This window comes from Dendrobium catenatum, unplaced genomic scaffold (genome assembly GCF_001605985.2).
Source record: "Dendrobium catenatum unplaced genomic scaffold, ASM160598v2 fragScaff_scaffold_156, whole genome shotgun sequence".
Taxonomy (NCBI): domain Eukaryota; kingdom Viridiplantae; phylum Streptophyta; class Magnoliopsida; order Asparagales; family Orchidaceae; genus Dendrobium; species Dendrobium catenatum.
Genome location: NW_021318618.1, coordinates 3,660,252 through 3,682,244, shown reverse-complemented (window position 1 = coordinate 3,682,244; position 21,993 = coordinate 3,660,252). Strand labels below are relative to the sequence as shown.

Here is a 21,993-nt window from a genome sequence, read left to right as displayed (position 1 = left end):
GTTTTGACCGAGGTCCTTTGAATCGGGTGGTTTGCTGTCAAATGACACCACTAAAATACGGTCATGTCCAAAGCCCTTATGCTCCCCAATGGTACTAAATCCTTAAGATATGACTCTATAAGATATAATCAATAGGACACAAAGCCCTCTGTTAGCTAAGGTGGATTCAAATTTGTCCCCTCAGACAAATACTCCCCCCAAGTCTACAAGGTACCCTTGGACGATGCAACCTATGGCTGCCGACAAGGATCCTTCTGTCAAGTTGGGTCGACCACCTCCTCTGACTAAGTAGACCTGGGACCATGAAACCATGGGATCTTGATCGGGTCCATCATCACTCCCCCACCATCCACTTTAAGTGCAAGATGGTTAAATTTTCAAATTTTAAATATTAAATTTTCAAATACCAAACTCATGTTGCTACTATATGCCAAATAACACGTATTTCTACGTATTTGATTGACGACTAGCCTTAATCGAAAGTTCTCTCTTGCTATTGAGAGGGGTAATTAACTATAGGGGTTTGCGTCTATAGGAAACCAGAACTCAAATCATAAAGTCCTCGCAAAATGAGGGTGCAATCTCTTGGTAGTGTCTTATCTACAAATCCAATTTGCCTTTTGAAATTTATCCCGGAACCTAATTCGTTAAAATTCCCCTTAAAGCAAAGGAGGTCGGGCCTCGAATTTTCGGAGCCCGCAAAAAAATGATTGTAATATTTTGAATTATGAGATATTTGGGTGTTGTTTATTTGAACTTATATATGATTATGATTATATTTTATTATTATAATAGCTTGTCTTTCAATTTAATGATATTTCATATTCATGCTTATTATTTTATAATTCTTATATAGTTTGTACTATGTTTAAAATGGCGCGAGTCGCGCCGTGCGCTTTTCGCTATGGCTCCAAAGGGACCTTTGTGCTATAGCACGTCATTCACCGTTAACAAGTATGATCTTACTCATTCTCAATGTTGTACTGTTGTGATATGAGAATCACCATCTTTATCAATTTTTCGTGAAATCAAATAATTAAAACTTCCACAAATGTGATCTTTTTATGTTTTAATGTCCAAATTGTGATCATAGGCGATTTGATTTATCACCTACTAGATGTTTGATCCCCAGATCTTAGGGACATGTGGAATTCAATAACTTGATTTGTGCTAACATTCCATTTGCCTGCTAATTTTAGGTTTAAACTTTGAGCAATCAAATCTAGATGGCCATCTATGAGCTTGTTATAAGTCAGAAAAACATTTTTGAATACTATGGTGGTGCCTTTATCTTTGATCAAACCTTTCAACTGGTTTTTATAGATCCATGCAAGCATAAACATAGTGGTAATTTAAAAATGGTATTGCATAAGGTCTAGACGTTGCAATGGATATTCTTTCACAAGGTAGGAGCTTTGAACTTCTTGGCAGTTGTGTAATGTGTAGGAGACGATGATGTTGTTGACAGCTAAATGCTGCATATTGTTGTTTTTCATAAATTTTTAAACTGTTTTTTACAATTTTGCGTGACCACTATTGTGAAGAGCGATTAATTTAAAGTCTTTAAAATCTTAATATTTTTTCTCAATTCTATTTCATCGAGTATTAATATTATTGCAAATCCGTACAGTGAGGTTTGATTGGCCTTGGTGTCTTTCCTCCCTTAGGATCAATGGATTGATAATGTGCAATGCAAGCAGGCTACCCCTTCTGCTGTAGATTTGCTACCCCCTCAATCTATAGTAGCACTATTTCTCAATTGCTTTTTAACCAAGTCATTAATCTGGTCACTTCTGTGACACAAGTCATACCCATTGGGTACTAAACTCAAACCCATTCCTGTTATGGCATCAATAGAGACATGGTTCATGAGAATGTTCGTGATCAAGGTTGGATAGCCCTGCGATAATCTATCCGCGTTACCATGATAAGATTCTTCTCTAGCTTTGTATAGAGATAGAATTGTCATCGTGGAAATAATGAGGATAAAATCAATGAATTGATAATGGAGGGATGCGGATCCCAAGGATCACCTTCTGTTCATATGACTTGCCCTCTTAATTCACTTTTATTTTTCCTTTTTGATTGGTCTTGGCCTCTTTCCTCTTATTATCTTTTTCTCAGTCAAGATTAGTTCCCCTTATTTTTATTTTTATTTATTTATATTTCTTCTCTCTTTTATAATTTCTTTTCTTAACAACTGAGCCAAATTTCACCGCTTATATATTTTTTCAAGCAGGCTACCCCCTCTGCTCTACCTTTTTTTACTTCTTTCCTTACCAATAGTTATTTTATGGTCATTGTTTTAGGGAATAGCATGAATTCATCTTTCATGTAGGCTAGATTTCCCATTTAATTGAAAGATAATAATTAATGATGAAGGTGGTTATCAGCAAAAAATTGGTTTTAAATGGGCTGGCTTAAACAAGTCCCCATAAATGAGTTAGTTTGACGAAATAACTCAACTCAACTAGGTTGGTCTAGTTTAGGGACTGAGTTAATTAGCTAGTTTAGGTTTACTTCTCCCATATTTTTTTTATTTTTTATTTATGCTTACTTCTCCTTTTTTTTTTGTTTAAAACCCACGGAGGGGCCTACGCGTTGATTAAAAGGGGAATTACAAGTCCTAAAAAATCCATAAGCTCAACTAAAAATACAGCCTTTAAAGTAAAACCTAAGAGCTATTGGATCTACTAATTATAATTAAACAATAAAATAAACAAAAAACCAAAGCCAACCAAAGGAGCAGCAACTTGCTTCCAACAAATTCAAGAAGATCCACAGCAAGCAGGAAAACCACATGCAAAAAACAAAGAACAAAAATAAACTAAAGCAGAAAAGCCCACAACCATATTACCATCAGAACCACACAAAGGGGGAAAACCCCCGAAGAAGCCAAAGAACGAGCTCCACCATCCAACTAAGACAAGCAAACCATACGACCACCCAGAACAAAGGCTACCAACCGAATTATCAGCCACACGCACATGAGTAAAGGCCGAGAGACCAAAAACCAGAGAAACACCCAATTATTTTTAGTTTTTGATTTCCGGTTTCGATGTTTACCACTACCATGAGAAATATCCTTTTGAACAATTTGATTCACATTTAGACTGTACATCTCATGAGAGGCACTCTAAGGCAGTCTATCAATTTTACAAATAATCCCATGTATTTTTTCTTATATGTCAACATACACAGACTAATTGCCATATGTTTTGGTACAATTTTCATTTTATAAATATGTGGCATTGCTTAAAGTAGGACCAATTGGCTGAGCCACATAGAAATTGTTTCATTGAGCTTTTGCAGTGGTATGCATAGACTTATAAAAATGTATTATGCATGCTGATCACAATTGGAATGGAATGTGATCGCATATTTCATCAATGCTGTGTAATTTCTGCATTTCCTCAAGGGAGATAGATATTGCCACCGAATCTCTCTCTCTCTCTTCTGCCAAGTTTCTTCCTCCCAATATTTCAATAAAGGATGACAGATGCCAAGGGAGTTTTTGCAGTAGTTAGAAGCCATTCTCTCCTTTCATTCTTAAATCATTCTACGTCTTCCCAGACTAATCTGCATTAATCTCCCCCATTTCATGCTCCTTGGCATGATGGGGAGGGCTTTGAAGTAGCGATCAGCGTAATAGTCAAGTTTGACTGCATTTCTCTTTGAAAGCGGCAGCCTTGGTCCGATTAATAATCGTGTGTTGAGCAACGGAAACCATGGGGTCCCTACTCAGGTTCTATTCGTAGCTCACAGTGTGAACCTTGTCCTTTAAAAAAAAAATGACTAAGAGCAATTTTACTAAGAAAAACTTCATGTTATAGCCTCTATAGGTCTCAGATCTTTGAATGTTGTTTTATCTCCAATTGGACAGCTCCAAGGCTTTGAAATCAAATTTATTTTCCATGAAAAAGTGACCATGTTAGGAAATACAACTTCCTTCAAAAAGTCTATAAGCAAAATATTTATTTTCCTCTCTGTCAGCATTGTCCATCGCTATGATCAAGACATCATATATCCTTTTTTAAACTATACACTTGCAAATTTGCTAAACCTTAATACTTCAAACTTCCACCATAGCCATGAAATCTACTGTTTGATCTCTCACTTGCAGGTTAAATTTGAAATGTTATCTGCCTAGTTTCCCTTTTTTTTTTTTTTTTTAATTTCCCTAAATAAATCTCTTTTTATTGATTCACAGCGAACTTAGAATCTTAGTTATGATTTATGAATAACATTATATTTATGTAAATTAATAAATTAAAGATTTACACAATTATTTGTAAAATTTCAAGGGCTTTATACTGGCCTAAACGGGCATTCTAGAAGTAGAACAAATTTTTGAAATGATCTTTTGAGCAAAATGAATGACCCTCAAACTACATAGGGGCTTGAATTGAACCCTGGGAATGTCATTTTTGTTCGAATATGTTGAATTTAAGAACTCTGAATTAGGGGTGTCAATTTCGGGTCATGGGTCGGGTTGAACCCGAAATTGACCCGGCACTATTCGGGTCAACCTGAACCGACCCATATTGCAAACGGGTCGGTTTTCCGGACCCCGACCCGCTTCGGGTCCGGGTCAACCCGACATGACCCGAATGACCCGGTGCCAACAAAAAACTGCTAGTTTTCAGATCCAAAAACGGGTAAATCTCCACTTTTCGGGTCAAAATCGAGTTTTTTGGTAAAAAACGGGTCAATCTGAACCTGACTCGATTTTTTAAATGGGTCGAATTGTTGAACCCGAAACCGACCCGTTTCGGTTCGGGTTGACCCTAACCCGAAATTTTTGGTTGGGTTCAATTCGGGTTTTCGGGTCATGCCAAATATTGACACCCCTACTCTGAATTGCTTTGCATAGGATTAGCATATTCTGTTTTGCTGTATAATATTTATCACAATTCTTAGCCTAATAATGTAATTAACACGTTTCATACTTTCTTTATTGCTTCACCTTATCTCAATTAGATTCATGATAAAGAAGCATTATCAACATTGAGCTGAGCTTCAGTATAACCATCTGTTTCTGCATTATTTTTGTTGCTACTGTAGGCTCGCCCGAAGCTAAGTTTAATTTCTGACAGTGCTCGAATCACAAGTAGAGAGTACAAAGATCTGATTGATAAACAGGAACCACATATTTTAGTAGATGTACGCCCTGCACATCACTTCAAAATCACAGCTATTCCTGAATCCATTAACATTCCATTATCTGCATTGGAGGATCAGATATCACTTGTTGATTCACATTTGAAAGAAGTAGCAAAGGATTCAGGTAAAGCTGCTTCACTTTATGTAGTTTGTAGAAGAGGAAATGATTCACAGAGAGCAGTTGATTTCCTAAACAAGAATGGTTTTCCTCTAGCAAAAGATATTATTGGGGGACTCGAGTCATGGGCTCAAGATGTCGATCCTTCATTTCCTATATATTAGGAAACTTACAAAGAAGGTGCTATTTATAGGGAAAATGCTTGTAATTCATTATCTGACCTTCTGTTAAGGATTGAGAGAAGAAGAATGTTGTTGTAAGTTGACTGAATTTTAGATGGATTAGAGATGTTCTATCACAGGTATATTGTGTTTGTGACTTTTTTATTGACTTGTCTAGGACACTTGACTCTTTAAAATATGTCAACATCATCATCATTAGTGTCTATTCAAATTATTTGGGATCAGTTCTATGAATATCCTTAAATATATCGAATTATCGTCGTTTCTCCTGTCGTGTTGCATGAGTTAACCCAAGGTTATTGATATAATTCATCGTACTTAGGCTTCGTTTGAGATGATTTTCATGCTGCTTCTTAAAGCAGTTTTCTAATACAAAATTAAAATTTTTGTATTAAAAAATTGCTTTAAGTAGCAGTAAAAAAATCGTCCCTAACAAAACTTTATTTATCTAAACCATTTAGATTTTAACTCATAAATCCTTCTTCATTCACCTTTAGTGAGTATTTCATGGTATGTTAAGACTTTTATTTATGCAAATTTTTATTTATAATTCCGTTCATGCATTTGATCTACGTTCTTATGCTGAAATGCTTAGCAACAAATTGGTGAGTTCTATGTATTGTGTAATTTGCATAAATAAATTAATAGAAGTGAGAAGCCTGTGAAGTTGAACAAAATTGTAACAGATTAAGGCCTCTTTTGGGACAGCATTTTTGTTACTTTCTAAAATAACTTTTTAGTATATATATATTTTTTTTGAATTAAAAAAATTTATATTAGAAAGTCGTTTTAGGAAGCAATATGAAAGTTGTCCTATGATTCGACTTTCTTACTTCTTAAAATAACTCTCTAGTACAAAAATTTTAATTTTTTATTAAAAACAGCTCTTTAATATAAAATTTTTTATTTTTTTTAAATAGCTCTCTAGTTCAAAAATTTTAATTTTTATTAAAAAGATTTACTTTAAAAAATAAGAAAATCGTCCCAAATTAAACCTAAAAATTTATGTGTGAAGAATTAGTTGCCTTCTTGCAAAGTAAAAAAGTTGGTCATCTTAGAGAAGTAGTCAACTATAATATAGATAGTCGTATTTGCAAAAAAATTAAAATAAAAATAAAAATAAAAATTTATTTGCAAGCGGCCCTTGATGGAGTAGGAATTAAGTCCCTATTGATATATATCTAAGAAGAATTTGGGATGAGCAGAAGTACGCATGGTCCAATGGTCTGATTGATCACCTTGCCAAATTGGCAAGTCCAACATTGACTAATAATGCAGGCGACATCTTACCTTATGAAGGGCAAAATAAAAATGATTCTCTATAAGTTTTATTATTTTATCATGACCACTATATCAGATTAAGACTAAGGCTTCGTTTGTGATGGCTTTCTTGCTGCTTCTTAAAGCAGCTTTCTAGTTCAATAATTAAAATTTTTGTACTAGAAAGTTGCTTTAAGAAGCAATAAAAAAACCGTCTCAAACGAAGCCTTCCTAATAAAAAAATTAAAAATTTTGTACTAAAAAACCGCTTTAAGAAGCAATAAGAAAGCCGTCTCAAACGAAATCTAAGTTGTCTCCATGTTATTATCTCATATAGATTTAAATCCAAGACCTTTTAGTTGCGGGTCAAACTTTTATCCAACAAACTATAGAGAGATGAATATAATAGATCTTTCTTTATAACATATTTTAGCGGATCCATGATTGTGTTAAACATTTTAATAATTCTACATTAAAGATTAGCTAAACTGTGAAAACTATGAGCCTAATCTGGACCAACCCAAAATGATCTAAATTTTGAGAGATTCCATCAGCCAGAATAATCAACTCAAGAAAAAGGACCTCATGTTGTAAAAAAAAAGCTTTTATTTAAATTTATGTAAACTTTGTTGGATATTTAGGGTACCTAAATTTAGGTGAATTTCTATCAAATGTTGATATATATTAAGGTGTCATGAATGTACACTATTAGGGGTGTCAACTTTTGACCCAACCCTAAAACCCGACCCAGAAAATCTGGGTTACGGGTCGGGTTCGGGTTTGCAGATTCGACCCGTTTGATAAAACGGGTCGAGTAGGGTAAATACTTAAAAAATTCATCCAAATTTCAAAAATAATTTTCCACTTATTCTCTCTCTCACACATTTTATTGAAAGGTGGATCTGATGATTATGATTTTATTTGAGACAACTCTTATACTGCTTAATAAAACAATTATCTAGCATAAAAATTTTTAAAATTTGAAACATTTGTACTAAAAAATTGCTTTAGAAAACAATAAAAAAGCTGGCTTCATTTAGGACAATATTCTTACTGCTTTCTAAAATAACTTTTTAATACAAAAATATCGACCTCGACTCACGAGCCATTCATCAAACGAGCTGGCTCAGAAATTCGCTTGACTCCCTCACACCCCTAATCTCAACATTAGTCTCAAAGAGAATAAAGAAAACATGCTGCAAGATCCCTACTTGGCAGCAAAGTATCTCTTCAAATGTATATGTAAAACCAATAATGATATCCCATCGCTCCCCACCTACCCGAAGCCTACCTGCTCTACTTTAAACTTCATAGCAATTAGCAAATAAAAAAAATTAGATCAAAATGAATTTTAAAGTCTTTAGATCTATTTTAAAATGAGTACAAAACAAATTATTTATTAAGACATCATAGTCTGCATTAAAATCGAAAGAGAAGTAAAAAACCAGAACAGGTAGAGATATTCAAACTGAACAATACTGTGGCCAACAGCACATAACATAGAAAAACAAAAGGCATCAAGACAAATCAAAGCCAAAAAATTAAAAATAAAAAAGACAAATAAAAGCCAACGATCCACGTAGCAACAAAGATAACGAAATCAGAGAGAGCCCACATAAAAGTCAAAAATATTACACGAGAGAATCATCCAACAAAAAATCAATGAATGCAAAAGCAGCTGAACAAAATCAACAATAGGGGCTCGCTCGTGTGGCCTGTTGGTAGAATAAAAAATTTCCTACCGTGAGCCCACATTCGAAGCACCTAAAGTTTCAAAAAAAAAAAATCAACAATAGGATTAAGATTAATTAACCCTCCCCCTAAAAACACAGATTAATTAATCCACATTCCATCCAGATTTCATAAATTCATTGGCATCTAAGAGGCTTATGCAGATTAAGGCTTCGTTTGAGACATCTTTGTTCAAATAGGCAATAAACAGTAGTAACTAAGTATTTCTTCTCTAAAACGATTATCCAACTCTTGAAATTGCATATCAATAACTGTGTAGAATATTTCAACTCAAAAAAATATAAATTTGTTATGTCTTGACATCTACGACAAAGATATCACAACATTATAATTATTTATTAAGATTCATCAACTGAAATAGAAAAATAGTTATAGCCAATTTCCTTAGTTATGAAGGTTGTTATTGTAATCAACATAGTACATGTGATATCTTACTGAATGTTAGGCATAATTAATTTAAAATTCTCAAGAATATTTTTTAGCCACACATTATTTTTGTCGTTATTATGTTCAGCCAAAAAATACACCTATTATTGAAAAGAATTTTCTTGATTTTTTATTTTTCCACACTCATGTTCTTAAAAAACTAATCTGTCATAAAAGAAACCTCACACAATTGGCAAACATTTTGTATGATCATATTAATTCTGGAAGACAAAATAAATATATTGAATCGATCTATTTCATTTAAGTTTTGTCTTATTATGAATATTGTCATGACCTCCAACGTTTTTCAAAAAAAAAAATTTTTTTTCAATTTTAAAATTCATTTTAATTAAATGCCTAGTCATCTTCATATATACTATACTCTAATCATTTAGAATACTTATCAAATCATCTATGATTGAAACGTTTATCTTTATTCCCAAATTTAGTTTTAAGAAAGCCATACCTATAAGGCTGATATGGTCTTATTTATAAGTATGATTGTCATATTTGATCTTGAATATTAGAACTAAATTCACTAATAGGAATTTATAAACCTAAATCTAATAGAAATTTTTCTAGATCGATTACCAGCATTTTTTTCTATGATTCATTCTCTGTTTGGCTTCTTTTTTTATTTTGCTTTTCATCAATTTTTTCTCATATGAAGGTGTTGATAAGTTTGAATTGGAAAACTTTTTAAAATCTCTCTTCATAAACCTAATGCAAAGTTAGATTATCTAGAGAAGAAACAACAATTTCCAAAATCAAATGCCTACATATTAATCCATAGCATGCAAGAAAAATCAAATCAAGTATAATTGCTTTGATCTATATGATTTCCCTTACTCTTCAATATAAATTTATTTACATACCTACTAAAAAATTTATAAATGTCTGGTCAATATATCAGATACAATCATTGCCACAATCAAAAGTTCTACATTAAGACTTTGTGTGGGACGGCTTTCTTATTGATTTCTGAGGTAACTTTTTAGTACAAAATTTTTTAATTTAACAATTTTTTAGACTAAAAAATTGTTTTATAAAACAGTAAAAAAAGTCATCTTAAATGAAGCCTAAGTAATCAAAAGCTTTCAGGGGTATTCCTCTTCATTCGTGTACCCTGCCCCTTCTCTTTCTAAAATCTTCAGGGCCAACAAGCTTTGAAGTACTTGAATTCATCTCTTTCAACAAATCCATTGCCTCTTCTATTTTTCCAAACTTTTTCAAATTACTGATCATTGAACGATACACATATATTGAAGGACGGTGACACTTCTTCATTTCACCAAACAATATCACTGCGTCATTAACATGACCTGCCCTTCCAAGTCCATCAATAAGTGCTGTATAAGCTTGCAAATCCAACTCAAATCCTCTACGAAGCATTTCTTCTGCAAAAGCTTTACACAAGTCCAATCTTCCAAGCCTTCGAAGGCAATTGATCAATGTGTCATAAGTGACAATGTCCGGAGAATAACCAAGCTCTTTCATTAATGAGAATTCAGAGAGCATTTTGTCAACTCGACCAGCTCTACCTAATATAGCCAGGACTGTATTAAATGTTACAGTGTCAATTTTACATTCATGATTCTTCAGTTCTTCAAACATCATCAAACTTCTATCAATTTGACCAGACTTGGCGGTGACAAAGATAATCCTGTTTACTACAGTAGGATCACTATGGGCTGTTGTTTCTGAAACTTCACTAATGAATTTTAGCAGTTTTGAGTCAGACAAACTTGGAAGAACCTTTGAAATGTTAAGATATGAAATTAAATCAGGAGGCAGTTTCGAAAGTAGTAATTTCTGGAAGATATCACAGAAGAGATCAAAGTTACCAGTTTCTCCTGCCGCAGCTAGAAGCAAGTTGTATGTATTCAGATCAGGATGTATTTGTCGATCATGAAGGTACTGTAAAAAAGACGACGCATCTGATAAATTTCCAACTTTGGAGAGTTTCTGAATGAATAAACTACACATTTCCTTTGCGCAACATACTTCATGTTTCTCACTTGAAAAGAAATGTTCCAAGGCCTTTGTCAAATCATCAGTGATTGAAGTGCCTGTTGTAATTTTCCGGCGATGGACAACTACTGTTGCTAGGTCAGACTGGTTGGCTGAGCTTGATAACATAAATTTAGCTGGGAAGGGGTTGCCAATGATCGATTTCTGTGGGTACCAGAGCAGAAATCAGAAATAAAAAGTAGACAAAGGAAAACTATATGCAAAATAAAACTCCTAATCATAAAATTAGGGATAAAAGCCTTACATCCCATCTTATAGTTATTTAATAGAACTTATTTAAGCATCTGCAATGTCAAAGAGAAAGCTAGCTGGGAAATCTTCAAATCCAAACCTTGATTTAAAAAAATAAGCTTGAAATATAGTAATTTCTATTCCTTTATTTTAGACTCTATCATCCCATTTTAAGATTGGTTTTTATTTACAGGTGCCTTGAGGACGCACATCAAAGAATGTTTCACTTGAATCATTCAAATGAACAATATAGAGAAGAAAAGCAAGAGCTAGCTGGGTACTTTTAACATTAAAAAAAATTCAAAACTGTAATTAAAATTTTTGTTCAACTTTGACTCTTTGAAAACTTCAATAAACATTTAAAGTTTCTAACTGGAGGGCAATAGATAGCAAAACCATTTATACTATAAGGAACTTGCTATTTCACACCTTCTCATGTTTTCAGCCTCATTTGTCAACAAAATTCATGTAAGTGGAATGAAAGCAATCAAGAAATAAAAAATTTTGTACCATCAAAATCGTACCTACTTATCACACTAATAATGAAGACGGTGGAAAAGCAAACATAATTTTCTCATTCAAATCGAGGAAATGAACAAAATAAATGAATAATAGAAGATTCTCTACAATGATGACAATAATGGTGCCAATGTTGTCAATAGATATGCAAATGAAAAACAAAAAAAGTTCATACAAACATGCTTGAAGTTAGGGGTGTCAATTTTTGACACGACACGAAAACCCGACCCGGACCCGACGGGTTGGACCCGACCCGATTTCAAAACGGGTCGGGTTCGGGTTCCAGAAATCGACCCGTTTCAAAAAACGGGTTCGGGTTGACCCGGCGGGTTGCCGGGTCAACCCGCCAACCCGTTTAATTCAAAAAATTTCGAAATCCTGCCCTCTGCCAGCTGCCCCCGCCCCCTGCCCACTGCCACGCGCCGCTGCCCGCCCCAGAAAAAAGGGCTAATCCAAAAATGTTAACCAAATTGATAAAATTGATTTATTTGGTTTGGTTTGGTTTAGTTTAGGGTTGAGACGTTTGACATTTTCCCTAAACTGACTTATTTGATTTTATCTAGAATTAAAGTTTTGCAAAAGAAAAATAAAGCAATCTAACATATAAAACATAATATGCATAATCACCAAACATATTACTTAGCAGTCAATTAATTAGTTCAGATGGAATCATAACAATTATTAGATATTGATTTACCTATAATATATATATATATATATATATTGAAATTCAACTATAACGATCATATTAGGAACACAAATTAATTAGCATGATTATTCTTTTCCTTTATTTCTATAATGTTGTTTCATGTTTTAGGGAATAAAATTGAGGGCTAATATAATGTAATGGGAAATTAATAAGGAATATAATGAAATAAAAAAGAAATAACTTTCTCTCCTCTATTTATTTTTCCCCTTGATTGTTCGAAAGGGTAGAAAGATGAATATAACTCCCCTATTCGATTTATTTATAGAATCAAAGCGTAGATTATGATCCGCGCATCCCTCTACTCTTTGACTCGAAGGATTTATCTCCATCATCTGATGGTGCTCAAGTTGAGCCTCAAGATTCTCTTCACCTGATGGCTAATCAAGAGCTGGAATGCATTGAACATTCTTCTTTGCATTAAGCCTCCTCATCTGTAACATTTATGGTTCCCCCCATCGATCCGCTTTCACCCAAAGTGATGACATTAAACCGTCCCTACTTAAGTCATCTCATGATTCACATTTATCAATCTTTCGCACCTTGCCTATGTTTCCCTCAACTTCATGAATACATTGCTTGCATCGCTTATGTCGCCTTTGAAATTGCCTGTATTGTTTTCATCGCTTACATCTTTCGTCATCACAAGTTGCCTTTAACTATTTTTAATCATGACTAGTTCTTTTGACTTCTGTTCATGACTCACTTCATCAGCTTGTCACCCACTCATCGCCATCAAATTTTGGTCTTATCACGGGCCACAAGGCTCTAGCTTCTACGTGAAGTCATCTCTTGAGCAACTAATCTCTTGCAAATGCAATTCCATTTGATCAAGCTTTCAAAGAGTGATCCGTTTATCTCTTGCATTCATCAAACTCCAAAAGTCATCCTACCTACTACTAACCATTCATTGCTTTTGCTCCACTGATCTTCCTTCGTTGATCATCAACCTCCTACAACCGTAAATCCATTGATTAGGCTTTCCTAATTTGATTTGTTGATCTCTAGTATTCATCGACGTTTTTTCTCTAATTGAGTTTTAGGATGAAATTTTTACTCTTATATGACCAAATAAAACATTGCTGCCAAAAGGTAAAATTCTACTCCTTTATGACTGAACTTAATCAACACAGAACAGATGGACACTCCAAAAAAAAAAAAGTTAATTCAATAAAAACCAACTATATAGCTACCCCCACCGTGATTGGTATAAATTCATAAGGCCAAACATTATAAATGACTCAAATGTAGACAAGGTTAACCAAGGGTTGTGAACTGTAGATTTTGGTGCCTTATATCACATGACGGCTGATATCACAATTATAGAAAATCATAAATCATGCAATAAGGGAATTAATGTTAAAATTGCTGATGGTTTACTATCCGAAGTTCCTGGAATTTGGTTCGTTTGCATCTTAAATAAATTAAATCTTAATTGTGTCAAACAATGATTATAACATATTATTTGTCAAATGTCAATAAACTCATCTTTGATCTAAACTGCAATGACAAATTTCTTTCTAATCTTTGTGAATTTCATGACTTGGAATGAGAAAAGAAGATTGGCAGCGTGAGATGTGTTTAAGACTTCCATCTCCTAAAGTTGGCTCTACATGAAAACAAGCTATTAAGGTTGGATCGCTTGGTGAAAATTATCCTCCTGATGTTTAGATTCCAATAAGAATAGTGAAATCTTATTGTGTTACTAATTTACTATCAGTCAAGACATTCAAACTTGTACATAAAAATATACTTCCTTAATTATTTAGGAAAAAGAATTCTCAAGCTTAACTTGTTAGTTTTCAAAACATGTGAGAAATTCTTATCTAGGGATCATAAATAATTAAAAATTTGTGCGGAATCATTGAGTTATTTGCTTCATAAATGATCAAACTAGAATCAAATGGATATTCCTTATGAAAGAAAAATCTGATAAGTCAAATATTTAAACTTTCATAATATGATTCAACCTCAATTTCAAACAACACAACAACATCAAGCCTTTATTCCACTATATGGGGTTGGCTACATGAATCTTTTTTCTCCATTGTGTCATGTTAAGAGTTAAATTCTCATTTAAATCTAATAAAGAAAGGTCATTTCTAATATTTTCAAACCAAGTCTTTTTAGGTTTACCTCTACGTTCTTAACATAAGCCAAATCTATTACATCTACTTTCCTAACCAGGTCATCGAGAGGCCGCCGTTTTGTATGACCAAATCATCTAAGGAGACTCTCTAATTTTATCTTCCTCTGGAGCTACTCCAACCTTTTCACACATTTTTTTTTAAACAAAAACACAAGTGTTGAAAATTGATTATACAAGAAAATGTTTTGCCTCAATCCTTGATGATTTATCTATCAAGGAAATAGTTCAACAAAGCTCATGTGTTGGCACACCATAACAAAATGGATAGATGAAAGAAAAAATAAATATCATGTTCCTGAATATTTTTAGGGGGAAGTTTAACATATCTCATAAATATAGAATGTCCTCTCATATTATCAACTTTCAAACTCTATGCTAATTATTCCTAAGCTCTTACTCAAACGCTGAAATTATCTATACTATTTCCATGAAATGTTCAGGCATTCTGCATATATCCATGTTCAGTCACAAAATATGAGCAAACCCCAAATCTCCTCAACCCTCCTACTCTTCAACTCCGCTCCTCAATCCTACTCCAAGTTCGGGTGTGAAGAAAGTCATTGCTTTGATCTCAAGGCTATCAATGTATATTCACAAGGCATACCCTTAATCATAAAGGTTATAAGAGTCATTCTTCTATTACATGACAAACTCCATGAATTTCATTGAACCATAATTGTATTATCCAAAATTGATAATCGATGGGGAGAATATCTGAATTCTTCAACTTTCAAACATTACTACTACAATATCACTACCATGTCTACGAGGCCCAACCTATGACTTTCCAGCTAGAAATGAACCTCAGAGTCCAATTCTTTCTAATATGGATGAACATCCCTCATCACCAAAAGCCCATCTATACCTATTATTAAAAATCATTCAAGGCTTATTTATTCCAAAAGGGAAAGAAAACAATGAGTGGAGCCCCCAAAACATATTGAGCAAGTTTAGCAGTCCAATATGAGTTCAGACACTTAACAAATTCTCAAAGCAATACCTCCGCTATAACATGAATAATCAATTGATTGATTATGGTCTTGATACACTAATTGCTTTGAGAAAAGATGAGTGATCTAGCACCATTCACCCTATTTATAACTTTATATTTGATGAGGGACTTTCTTCAAACTTCCATCATGTGTTAGTAATATCAACCAAGTAAATGTCCCAAAGTCAACTCTTCAGGTAATGAAAAATCCAAGGTAGAAAAATTCTATATGGGAAGACATTCAAGCAATTGAAAAGAACAAAACATTAGAGATTATTCAGTTGCCACAAGGAGAGTGGACACTGGGCTGCAAACATATTTTTTATCAAGCACAAGGCTGATGGATGAACAAAGAAGTTCAAGGTAAGACTTGTGGCAACTGAGTTTACACAATCCAATGAGATCGATTAGCAAGAGATTATTTTTCTGAAACAAAATCAAATATAGTATGAGCGATCTTATCTCATGTGAGTGACTTGGATTAGCCACTTTATCAATTAGATGTCAATAATAACTTTCTTAATAGTGATCCTGAAGAAAATTTCAACATTAAAATTTCTTTTAGTCATCAGATACTTGCCACAACAACCATAGTCAACCGACTTAAAAGAACCTTCTATGGCCTAGAGCAATCTTCACATGTTTGGTTAGGCTAATTCACCAAGGCAGTCAAATTTTATGAATATATACAATGTCAAGCCGCCAATCCTACTATCCTTGTAAAAAGAACACCACCTAGACGTGAATCTGTTATGTTGATTATATATGTTGATAGATCCATCCACATGGGAGGCTTTATAGAAAAAATGAGCACACTCAAGAGATTTCTAGCTAAGGAATTTAATATTAATGAATTAAAAATTTTAATATATTTTTTTTTTCGGAATGTAGGTGACTCAATCTCATATAAGTATCTCGGCCTCACAATATAAATGTGTTAAACCTCTTAAAAATAATATGAATGTCAAGTTGTAAGCTAACATATACACCCATGAATTTGAATGCTAAACTTCAAACCAAAGATAATAGTTCTTCAATTGATAAAGATAGATACAAAAAATTTGTTGGTAAACTAATTTATCTTTTTCACACTAGACCTGATATTAGATTTTTAGTAAGCGTGGTCAGTCAGTTTATATATATTTTATGATCTTATCCTCAAATTGTAAGAATAGCTTCATCTTATGAACTTCTTTAAGGTGGTGGGAAAATTAATCATCCCCTTAATGATATGATCCCTAGATCACAACATCACCAACCAAATTATGATTTTTTGAAATTTATCTTCAACTCTCCATAATAATTTTATAATTGTACAATAATCCTCAGGCGCCTTTTCGTTTAAACAACTCTATCTTAAATATAGAAGTTATATCCTCATTCTTCAGTATTAATCACTGAAGATAAACATGGTGTGTTGGGATACTTTTAGGTTGCAGAAATCCGCCAGGTGATCTAAGATTAGACAGAAGATAACTGATGAACAAAATTTGTGCAACAATACGCTAAGATCTATCCCCACACCAATCATAGGAAGCATCGAGTGCAAAACCTCGCAACTCCAGTTAAAATCAGAACAATTAAAAAATTTTATTCGAACAAAGGAAAATAATAACGTCATCTTAATTTTCCAACCTCTTTAACACAGCGCTTACAGACATTCCGTCCAAAAATACCCTAATAACAGAAAAACGCAGACAAATTTCAAAACTGTTAATAAGGGTCTTGGAAATAAGAACTCTCCAAATATTACGTTTCTGAAACTTAATTTACTATCATAGACAAGAGTCGCTATGCACACTTTACTTCACAGACATTATTGCATTGCGAAGAAAATATAGCAAAATGAGAGAATTCCACCACAAGTTAGCTGTTTTTTCCCCATTTAACTAATAGAAAATTTCCGTAGCTCAATAGCTAAATGTCTTAAAATTAGATATCGCATAAAGATAAAAATGCAAAAATGAAGAAATTATCCGCTGAAAGTTTCTCGGTGAGGAGAGCAAATTACCGATCTTGCATGAGTGAAGCCTAGAGATCCACTCAAGCGGTGCCTGCGGAATCCGCTTTCTACTCCAGTTCCAGGCTTGAGTCGACCCACTTCATAAAAAAAAGCCCTTGGGAAGCTTTCGCAACCACAGCCAATATCTCCGTCGAAGAGAAGTTCAAGACTTAACCGACACAAATTCACCGTCGGCAATGGCAGGATCCGAAACCGATTCATCTCTGCCTGCCAACCCTAATCGGGAGAGTACGAGACCATTTACCCAATAGAAACTAGAAAGATAAAGGATTAAATTCGACACTCCTGATTTACCGATGCCAATCTTATACTGCTTTGCTGTTTTCGTATCGTATACTGTTTACAGATGATACTATAAGTGAGTTTTATTATTTTTATTCTAATTTTTTATGATATGATTTTTATTATTATGATTTGATTGTTGATATATATATTATTTTTTAGCCGTGCTTTGAATTCAGTAGTAGGATTTGATTATTTGTTGAATTTTTTAGGACATTATATGTAGTTAAATAATTTCAAATCAGGACAAACAAGCAAGTATGTGAGATTGATCAGATTGGACTTCTCCAAGTTTATTGTTAGTTTATTTCTTTCACTTATTTAGCTATTTTTTGTATTTAGAGCAGGATAGATATATTATAATCGTATATATCTTGATTAGTATATATGATTTTGAAAAAATAAAATATATATGTTTTGAAGGATAGTTTTATTTATGTTGCTATTTATATTAATAAAAAAAATTAAGTAATTTTGATTATGTAAATTAAATAATAAAAGAATAATTCTTTCATAACAGATTATCGGGAGTCACAGATACTAACCTTAATTAGATGGGTTTAAAGGTAAAGATAAGTCTATCAGGCAATGATGATTAGAGAATGTGTGTTAATGTGTCCATGACTAAGTAGTTAAGCTTGGCACCTATCATTAAATATAGTTAAGCTTGACTCCAACTACTATCTTATTGTCATAATAAAAAGAGAATTATTTTCCATATTCTTTCTTAAAAAAATTTAAGCTTTTGATCGAACCATTAACTCCCATGTAAATTCATTATGTTTAAAACTACTAAGTCTTGATTAGGGATGGTTAAGGTATTGCTTAAGCTATTGAAATGCTCTTTTTAGTCTTTTACATTCTTAAATATAGTTAAATGAGTTAATTCTTCTTACTGAAATAAATAGTAATAGTGAAGCATTCTTCTGAATTTGTTAAGAAATTAACTATTAAGACCAATGACTTTTTGGTTAGCTTCCTAACATCATGAATGAATTTAGAAGAGTTATCTTTTAAGAATGTTTGAATCATGTCATGTTTTATTTTAATTAGCTTCAGCAAGATCGTGCAACCCAAAATTTTTTTGGAGTGTTTATTAAACACTCATTTATTTGGGATTAAACTTTACGTTATATCTCCTCAATTTTTTTATTTTTTTTAGGAATGTGATATCCACCCACTGCCACCCCCGAAAAGGTGCTTGGCGGTGTGATTAATCATTGGCTAACCGAGACGAGGCACCCACCCCAAAAACCTCCTGACCCGCACTTGATTAGGCCTCACTTAAGAAGCGCTACCGCTCGAGGGGAATTGAGCACAAGTTGGGGGATTCCCAAACATACTCGTCCAGCAACCAAACTAAGCATCGGTGGGTATATCTCCTCAATTTTGAATATGTACTAATAAAGTCATTGAAATTATCAACCTTAGAATTTCTTTTCATATTTTTCTTGATTTTGTGGTAACTAGAGAAGAGATACAAGAACCTCAGCTTGATGAATCTAACAATTGAGTGTACCAAACCAATAATGCTAGGTAGGGCATATTTAAGTCAATAAACATTATTAGGCTTTTATCATTAGACTTGCTCACCATAACGAGATTAGATATTCAAAAGGGTTACTTGACTTTCTCTAATTTTTCTTTTGATATTGTTAATCTCGTACTTAATATTTTTGCTCCCATGACTAATGTGGATAGTGGTAATTAAGGTGCGATCCATAGCTAATAACTCAATTTTTGTGAACAGTTCATAGTTGGCTCATTATGCAGCTTGTATTTAGCTTATAAATTAACTAATAAGCTAATATGAACACAATATTAACGCTCAATTTCCTAACAAACAAAAGATAAATACAATATAATTTATTTATTTGTGTTTAGCATATTTAACAACTCATTAATATATATCTATATATATATATATATATATATTTAATTGGGACAACTGTAGTTTTTTATAATGGTGATTGCAAAGCTCTTGTGGATAAAATAGCTTTTTTGAAAATTATTATGGAAAGCAGCTTTCTATCATAAAAATTTATTGTAAGCAATAACCAATTAAAAAATATAATTGCAGTCTAAAAAGCAAAAATAATAAAAAAGCTATCCCAAATGAAACATAAATAATTGTGTAGTGCTTGTATATGATGCTAAATAAGTGTTACACTTGTTTGATGAGATCTTAAGTTTGATACTTTCATATCTTACTTATTTATTCAAAATAATGAAAATTCTTTGTTTGGTTGATAGGCCTATTTATGTTCATTTAACTTCACAAATACACCAAATAATAAAGAATCGATAGAGAAATATTAAATAACATTGAATACTATCTTAACATTAATACTAAAAAATAATGAAATGAACTTTTATAGAACTCCACTCATTTATGTGCATCTCATTTAGATCCCTAACTCTAGGCATCTCAAATGGCTTCCAAGCAAATTTATCGAAGTTATTATGAAGTAGATTAATTAATTCTATTCATAAAGTATCTTTACAAAGCGAGCAAAGTTGAAACTCCCTTCTAGTTATGCTAGATAGAATGGTAAAAATCTCCTTTGTCACTTTATAGGCTTGGAGGTGGATTAGTTCTTCCCATCATGCTTTAATTGGTGTCAATTTCAATTATAGTTAAAACTTTATGACTAAGATTTTGTTTGAGACAACTTTCTTACTGCTTCTTAAAGCAGTTTTCTAGTACAACAATTTTAATTTTTGTAATAAAAAGTTATTTTAAGAAGCAATGAGAAGGCTGCCTCAAACGAAGCCTAAGTGTCTAATCAAAAGACCACTCAAAAAGTGCCAATGAAAGGAGACAAAAATACTATTGCATTTGGTGGGTCATCTAATGGAAATGAAGACAATTTAGCTTATTGTGTAGAACATATGGCCTCGATAAATTATTTCAAAAGTAATTGCCCTGTTGGAAAGCACCTCACATCCTAGAAGCCAATTAATGACTCAACAACTTATTGAAAGTTCTTTAAATTCAACACAATTCTCTCAACAAATTCTACAAATAGAATGTTGATTAAGCGGATAGTCTTTGTAAGTGTTTACTGTTTAGAGAGTTTTGTATTGGTCGATGTTGTCTAAGATTATCATCACCATCATAAATGTTTTGGTATATTAATAAATTCTTATCTTAAAAAAATGGTGCATAAATATATGATAAATTTAACTCGTGATAATAATCTTTAGTAAACTTCTTTGAGCATAGTCTAATAACAAACACCTTTATGATGTCACCAACATGGCCAATAACTTTTTCTATGTTATGTTTGAAATGTTCACTCTTTGATTGCTTATCTTGATGATTACTCACCAAAAATTTTCAAAGTGACTCTTTTTAGTCAGCTTCTTGGGGGGCGGGGGTGTGAGAGAATCATCGATGTCATGACTATAATTATTATGATAAGTACATTTTATTTTTGTCACTCATTTTACTTAATTTCTTTATTTCATTGATTGTTTAAAGTATTCCTGAGTTTTTTATAACAGCTATAGTTGTAAAGATTAATCTATTCATATGAGGAATATTGCTATCCTCTTGCCTATGGTGAGGCAATGGAGGTAAGGTGAGATGATGATGATGGAAGTTATGGTGAAATCTTTCTGAACTTAAATGCGAGGAGATCGCCTAGGCTCCTTTATGACTCAAATCTGCTCAAATTATTATAAGTATTGTATTGTTTTAGTCTTGATAAGGCTAATATTTCTTTAATAATTTTGACTACAAATTCACAAAATATGAGTCCATTTAATCCTCAAAATAAGTTGCAAAATTTAGCCTCATAATCGCATTTCAACTTCTGATTGTTTCATATCCAAGTTTTGCATTGAAACCTGTGGCTTACATAGAGAGATTATTTTGTGCGGACATCAGACGGTTCTCCCGTCCAGTACCGCTCGGTATCGCACTAGGTACTGAGTGCGGTACACTTTTAAAGTGATGTAGTATATTTTTATTGGTCTCTAGACGACGTCCACACTCCGCACTGAATAATTTGTCCTAATGATAATGGAAATTTGCGATCCCATGTCCCATCAATTCCAAAGATCCAAATTGCAAGCATTTGTTTCTAGTACTGCGCAGTGCGCATATGTCGGCAGAACCACATGCGAGTAGATTTAAAATTATAGTTCTCTGGGAA

General features: G+C 33.0%; 2 protein-coding genes across 4 annotated transcripts in view; one reads left to right on the top strand and one right to left on the bottom strand.

The window, feature by feature from the left end:
* The window catches only part of LOC110102187 (adenylyltransferase and sulfurtransferase MOCS3-2), a 34,682-nt gene extending 28,975 nt beyond the window's left edge, over positions 1–5,707 (top strand). For both annotated transcript variants that reach the window (XM_020830398.2, XM_020830399.2), the window contains exon 12: positions 5,065–5,707. In XM_020830398.2, coding sequence (XP_020686057.1) covers positions 5,065–5,445 — 381 coding nt within the window. In that variant the 3' untranslated portion in view covers positions 5,446–5,707. The remainder of the gene's footprint in view (positions 1–5,064) is intronic.
* Positions 5,708–9,712: 4,005 nt separating this feature from the next.
* Positions 9,713–17,851, bottom strand: LOC110102192 (pentatricopeptide repeat-containing protein At1g11900). 2 transcript variants are annotated; one of them, XM_020830407.2, is made up of 3 exons: positions 17,540–17,851; positions 10,906–11,076; positions 9,713–10,818 (listed from the first exon to the last, which is right to left on the bottom strand). In XM_020830407.2, exons 1-3 carry the CDS (start codon positions 17,750–17,752, stop codon positions 10,015–10,017), a joined length of 1,188 nt encoding a protein of 395 aa, XP_020686066.1. In that variant the 5' UTR covers positions 17,753–17,851; the 3' UTR covers positions 9,713–10,014. The 2 variants fall into 2 exon arrangements, with proteins under 2 accessions (XP_020686066.1, XP_020686065.1); XM_020830406.2 differs by having other exon boundaries at positions 9,713–11,076.
* Positions 17,852–21,993: the final 4,142 nt, after the last annotated feature.

Excerpts from the sequence above, each read along its gene's own strand:
- LOC110102192 (XM_020830406.2), bottom strand. The coding sequence starts at position 17,752 with ATGAATCGGTTTCGGATCCTGCCATTGCCGACGGTGAATTTGTGTCGG. Across the intron at positions 11,077-17,539 it reads GCTTCACTCATGCAAGATCG|AAATCGATCATTGGCAACCC; the intron begins GTAATTTGCTCT and ends TGGTACCCACAG.